This window comes from Pan troglodytes, chromosome 9 (genome assembly GCF_028858775.2).
Source record: "Pan troglodytes isolate AG18354 chromosome 9, NHGRI_mPanTro3-v2.0_pri, whole genome shotgun sequence".
NCBI classification, from domain to species: Eukaryota; Metazoa; Chordata; class Mammalia; order Primates; family Hominidae; genus Pan; species Pan troglodytes.
The window spans coordinates 8,785,863-8,792,787 of record NC_072407.2 but is presented as its reverse complement, the minus strand read 5'-3'; the positions used below and the strand labels follow the sequence as shown (position 1 = coordinate 8,792,787).

At 47.6% G+C, this 6,925-nt stretch overlaps 1 protein-coding gene across 1 annotated transcript; it reads right to left on the bottom strand.

Annotated features, from left to right (window-relative positions):
• On the bottom strand, positions 1–5,776 carry OR51D1 (olfactory receptor family 51 subfamily D member 1). The gene is made up of 2 exons (XM_054661720.2): positions 5,296–5,776; positions 1–3,280 (listed from the first exon to the last, which is right to left on the bottom strand). The coding sequence occupies exon 2, from the start codon at positions 3,264–3,266 to the stop codon at positions 2,292–2,294; it is 975 nt and encodes a 324-aa protein (XP_054517695.2). The 5' UTR covers positions 3,267–3,280; positions 5,296–5,776; the 3' UTR covers positions 1–2,291.
• Positions 5,777–6,925: the final 1,149 nt, after the last annotated feature.

Genomic DNA, 6,925 nt, shown 5'->3' with positions numbered 1-6,925 from the left:
AGTTGGTCTCCCCTTATTTTTTACTGATCAGTTTCACAACTGTAAGTTTTAAATTCAGAACACAGGACACGCTAAATCAAGCTATGCTAAAATAGATCATGGCAAATCAGACCATTCTAACTCAGACCACATCAAAATTACTGGTGACAACAGTTTCTGGTGCCTACAGAGCATGCAGCCTGACACTTGCTATCAGAACCCTGGAGCCATCTCTGCTGCCTCCATTAACCTCATTAACTTAGACACGGCAAAGACTTTAAAAAATACCAAAGGGACTTCTACTTCCATCCAATATGGAGTAACAGTGAGACATGTGGAAGGACAGTGAGACATGAGACAAGGTGAATAATGAGGTGAATGCTACAGTTTTTTCAGCTTCCTGCCTTAAGGGAGTTTCCATGCGGCAACAGAAGGGAGATTGACTAGCTTCCCCTCCACCCTTGCTTTCCCAGAGGGATTAGGAGAAACTCCCTACAACCAAGGCTTTTTTTTTTTTTTTTGACACAGAGTCTTGCTCTGTCACCAGGCTGGAGTGCAGTGGCATGATCTCGGCTCACTGCAACCTCCACCTCCCGGGCTCAAGTGATTCTCCTGCCTCAGCCTCCCAACTAGCTGGGACTACAGGCACGCGCCATCACACCCGGCTAATTGTTGTATTTTTAGTAGAGATGGGGAACTAAGGACTTTTATACATGTTTGGCAGACAAGCCAAAAAGGGAAGGGAGAGGTGAGGATACCATGACCTGCTATTGAGGCAGGAGGGCAGGGTTTAGGGAGGCCAGTGCCTCAGATAGCAGAGGCAGGAAAGGTAGGAAGAGGTAACAAAAGCCCTTGAAATCCTTGTGTTCAGGATGAAGAAGGTGTGGTCTGGCCTGTGAAAAGGTGGAGCAAGGAAGCACCGTGTTTCCTTTCATTCCCACAGACTGAGCTATCACCCAGGCTGACCCCAGGCCGAGAAACTGGGCATCTTAGAGTCATGTCACTCAACTTTGGAAATTATTTCTGCTGCTCACAGCCAGACTTCTTCAATCTCCCTCCTCCATTCCAAGATACATACAGACACCACACATCAATCAATGCTCAGAAATACAGATGCTGTCCCCATTCGTGTCACATACACACCCAACACACAAAGAAAGTTTGCCTTAAAACATATACACTAGACATATGCACGAAAATAGCATCAGTACCAACAATATGCACACAGAATTCAGATGTACATTTCACCGACTTACAACTAATAACACATATACCGCACAAAATGGTTTTACATCTCAAATATTATGCACAGTGGACATATACCCAAACACACTGAAAGATACAGGCATCCCAATACTACACATTCCACACATTCCACACATTCATGCACCACATTCACATAGTACAAATAGGAAGAAAAGGTAGAGGCAGCATTCTTACCAGATACACATAAAGGTACTGCCCACCATGCAGATACAGACACCAGCATTCTCACGTAGACACATATCATATACCAACTAACAGATACCACAGAAATACAAATGCGCAATCAGAGACACATCTCATGAAACATACATGTGCCAGGACATAGCTACCACACTCACCAGGACACAACCAGTACGTATTCCATGTGTGCACCCTCTCTCTCACATATACGCACACTGAAAAGCAAGTGTCCACATAAACACACCCACATATTCACACCCACAACCAGAATACGTGGCACCCTTATGGACAAATAGTTGTATAGAGCCACACAGATGCAAATTGGCAGATTTCACAAATCTGCCAACACACCCTCTTGCATACAGAAACTTCAACATTGCATGTGAGCTGCCTCTTGTCTTGTTGCTGTCTCTCCAGTTACTATTCCCCAAATACCTTCATTAACCCCTGATTATGGCTGGGCAACCACTTTAGGGTATTTGCAATAACGTTTATAGTCCATGCAAATTCACCAACATGGGCACATGGGGGCAAGAACATTAAAATCATACTTCAAAACTGGAATGAACCATGAGGTGTGATCTTTACAGCCTCCCTATGTCAAAACTAGATGTATTTTCTAGCTGAGAGAGAAGGAGAAGGCAAGACCACCATAGCAGAGGGACTAGTGCAGTCATTCTCCAGGATGTCCAGACAGGGTCATAAGTTCAGTACTGACACATTCCTGGAGACAGAATACATGATCTACTTAAATTGCTGGAAGAAGACAGCACAATAGGTTTGATACTTTAATCACCAAGGCATTCAATAGGATCCTAATATTCCCATCTTCCGTAGTAGTAGTAGAAGCGAGACACTAAGGTATCTCACTTGCCACCTTGTGAGAACATATGGAGGACCCTTGAACGGATCTCTTTGGTCTTGGCTCCATAGACAAGGGGGTTGACTACAGGTGGTAGCAGCAAGTAGGTATTAGCCATAACCACATGGAGGAGCGAGGTGGGACCACCCAGCCTATGCACCACCGAGAGCCCAATGAGGGGTACATAGAAGACCAGAACAGCACAGAGGTGGGAGATGCAGGTGTTGAAAGCCTTGAGTGCTGCCCTCCGAGAGGACAGCTCCAAAACAGCCCGCAGGATGAGGATATATGAGAAGCCAATGAAGAGAGAGTCCACACCCATGACTGAGAGGATGATGAAGAGTCCATAAACCACATTGACCCTAGTGTCAGTACAGGACAGCTTCATAATATCTTGGTGCAGACAGAAGGAGTGTGTGACAGTATGTGTTCGGCAGTAGGACAACCACTTGAGGATGAAGGGCAGTGGGAAGAAGAATACAAACCCCCTGGTCAGGGCAGATAGTCCAATCTTGGCCACAGTACACCCTGTCAGCACAGAAGCATGGCGCAATGGGTGGCAAATGGCCACAAAGCGGTCAAAAGCTATGGCCAGCAGGACAGCTGACTCCACGGCTGACAGAGCATGCATAAGGAACATCTGGGCCAGGCAAATGTTGAACTCAATCTCCTGGATGCCCATCAGGAAAAGACTGGCCATCTTGGGCATGGTGATAGAGGAGAGGACTAGGTCAATAGTGGAAAGCATGGCCAGGAAGAGGTACATGGGCTCATGCAGTCGCCTCTCCACATGAATGATGAGGACAATGGTTAGGTTACCCAGGGTGGCCAAGGCATACATAAAACACAGTGGGAAAGCCAGCCAAAAGTGTATGGTAGGCCCCAGGCCAGGGATACCCACCAAAAGGAAGTATGCTGCGTGGACCAGATTTCCATTTGAAGTGGCTATGATAGGGACCAAGAGCTGGGGCTTCTGCATACCAAATCCAGGGTCTAGGAAAGGGAAAAGTAGAAACATCATTTAGTTGTGGCTCAGAGGAGAGAAAGGACTAATGAGGAAAAGGCATTGGAGTGGTGACAGTAACAAACAGGACTAAGTCATCCTGGTAATTCTGAATCCTAGTCTCTCTCTGCTCTGATTCTCCTTATATACAACTTCCTGGATACCTTGAGCCTTACCCTGACCCTCCAAGGCCCCAGTGCTGCACAAGCAGATTCTATTACTGTCCCATGAATCTCAGTGTGTGAAGACCCACTCATAAAACATGTAAGACAGTCCTGCATCTTCAGAGCTGATGTTGCTGCCCAGGGCACTGCTCTTAGCCTTTTCCCATCAGAGTAGACTTGCAGGATTGCTCAGAATGGTCCACACTGACCAGCTCTTCTGATGTATCCTGGGGTTAGGTTGGGTCTGGGTTCAGATTTAGAGGCTCAGTCTATAGCTGCCTTTAAGACCTACTATAATCTAATTTAAGATAGGGAGCAGGGGCTCAGTCTGGGATGAGATTTCAAGAGAGGTTTGTGTTTAGGCCTGAATACCATTTCTCAAACTTTCCTGATAGAAACATCTAAAGTAATTGACAACACCATCCCTCCAGGTCCTGCTCCAGGCCCAGAAAATCAGAATTGCCAGGGCAAGGTTTTGGAAATCTTTTTAAAAAACAATAAGCCCCGCCGGGTACAGTGGCTCACGCCTGTAATCCCAGCACTTTGGGAGGCCGAGGTGGGCGGATCGCAAGGTCAGGGGTTCGAGACCAGCCAGGCCAACATGGTGAAACCATGCCTCTATTAAAAATGCAAAAGTTAGCCAGGCGTGGTGGAGCGCACCTGTAATCCCAGCTACTCAGGAGGCTGAGGCAGGAGAATCGTTTGAACCTGGGCGGCAGAGGCTGCAGTGAGCCGAGATCACCCCCACTGCATTCCAGCCTGGGTGACACAGCGAGACACCAACTCAAAAACAAAACAAAACAAACAAACAAACAAAAAACGACAAGCCCCTTTCCCCTAGGAAATCTGTGCTTTAAATCAGAGAACTTTGGAGAAAGTTGTTCTGGTGTTCTTGGGGGCAGGGAGGTGAATCAAGAGGGACTATCATTTCCATTTCCAGCTCCCAAACGAACAATAAACAGCATCTGCCATCAGGATCGCTCAAGCCCCAGGTGAGAGTCAGGTTGCGCTCAGCAAGAGGAGCATGTCATGGAAATCAGATGCAGCTGAGACATGAACAGAAAATCAGCCAGTGCTGCTGCTGTTACTCCACAGTGTTCACAGGCACACCTCTCCCTCCACCTACTCTCCCTGGTGATCACACAACGTCCCAGGCTCAACTTCTTTCTCTCTACAGACCACACTGTTCTAAGCCTGTGTCCTGAGATTCAGCCATATAACCTACCGCCTCCTTGATATTTCTACCTGGATAGCCTATGGGCCTCCCACTCATCTTGCCTCTAACAGGGACCCCTTCCAAACCTGTTCCTGATCTCAGAGAATGCCACTGCTCAGAACCCACATCACCCAAGTCAGGGCAGCTGGTCTCATCTTGACCCCTCTCCTCTTTCACCCCCACATGCAATTCAACTTTTCCAATTAATTATTGGGGCCGTTCCTCTTAATACACCTCCTCCCAACTTAATTATATTATCCACTCTGCCCTGATTATAAAAAGAGCCTTCCAACTTACCTCCCTGCCTCCAAACCTAGTCTATTCCAAACCACCTTCCACACCACTGCCATCTAAACAGCAAAACTGGACACCTGGGGCTCCTGCTGAGCAAGTTAGGAGTGATTCCCATAGCGTCCCAGATAAAGTGAGAACTAGTAACTCCACAGTATGCAGACAAGGCCCTTCACAGTGTTCCTCTAACTCAACTTTCCAGCCCAGCTTCAGTTTCCTTCTTCATCACCAATCACCACCACCACCACCACCACCACCACAACACACACGTGCACATACACACACACGTACACACTCACACACATTTTTTTCCTGGTAAAGTAATTCCCCTTGCCTTGCTTAAGTGAAGAGTAGGAGGCAGGAACTGAGGAGTCCTGTCCTGGGACAAAGGATAGGCAAAGCTTGGAACGGGTCTCACAGGCTTGAAGAAATTCCTCTGCGTAGGAACAAGGTCCAGGAACCGGGCTACTGTGATCTGGAAAAGGTGTACACTAGAAGACCTCTCCAAGCAGCCAAGCTGACTGATCAAGTCCCGGCTTCCTTATGCAATGAGCCTTCTGTGCCTGTCTCTGCGGACCTTCCCGTTGCCTAACCTCCCTGGGCTGAGCCTGCTACACTCACCACCAGTGCTTCCCCAGCGCATGGAGGCCGTCCAATTATAGCTTCTCTGGGGCCCCTCAGGAGTGTGTAGAGTGATGGAGAGTGAACGAGTCGGGTCTCCCTGGCACTGACGCTCTGCTCAGACGCCCAAGGAAAGCTGAGCCCTGACTCCTACCCAAAGGGACTGAGCTCTGTCACTATCCCTCTGAGCCCAGCTCAAGAGACTAGAGGGAGGCTGTGTCGCGGGGTGGAAAGGAGAAGAGGAATAACGGGGCTGGAAGAGAGGACCTGCCGGAATGGAGGGGTGGGCACTCAGCAGAAAGCACGCAGGGATACCAGCGCTCCGAACACACTAACTACCCAAGGGGATCGAAGCTGTGTCAGGGACTCTCGCTTCTTCATGCTGCCACCTTGTGGTCGCATAGGGGATCTTCAGCCTCGTGGCCGACCCTGAGCAATGGCTCTGAGGATGATGCCTTTAAGAACCAAGGACCCAACTGACTCTAGCATCGGAGCTCTTTCCACTACTCTGCGCTGCCCCTTAGCTCTCCCTCTCACCCTCTCAAGCCCACCCTTTCTTCCTTGGGTGGCTAATCATAGATGTCCTGTCCCTCCAGAAATGAGACCGTGTGGCATATTTGTTTGAACATGGGGCTCTAGAAGGAAACAGACTTGGGTCCGCCCATTTATTAATAGTATGACTATTATAAGCATTTAATGTGAAAGCATTTAATGTGAAAAACGAAATGAGGTACTAGCAAGTCTCCAGTGAATGTTTGTGTTCATTATTACTAGTCAAAACAAATGGAAGAGCCAAGGACGTAGGAAATCCAGTAGACAGTGCCACAAAAGAGACAGGAAAAAATATATTGACAAGGAAGATTGGTCAGCAGTTCAGAAAGCTGCTGAGAGATCAAGCAGTGAAAAGACTGAAATCAAAGGTCACTGGCTACCTGGATAACAGGGTGGGGGATGGAATCTTGAGTGAAGCAGTGTGAGGAGTGTGTTAGGAAGAGATGGAGAGAGTAGATGTAGACAACCCTTTTAAGATATTTATACGTGAACAGAGGAGTGAAATGGACAATATTGGGAGGATTTATAGCTCCACAGAGATTTTAAAATGTGTATTTTGGAACTAGAAGAGACTAAATGTCAACAGGATGGAGTTGGCAGAGAGACTCCTTGTCCTTTACTCCTCACATTACTGGTAGCTATGGCCCAGGAAGATAATCTGTCTTCCCCCTCTATATAGTAACTATGAGGAATCTTACTTTATCCAATAGCTTTCATCACCCAAGCAGGCCAGACCAATCTCCTAAACTCCAAATATGGTAAAGTCTATTGGACATAGGTGTCCTTCAGGC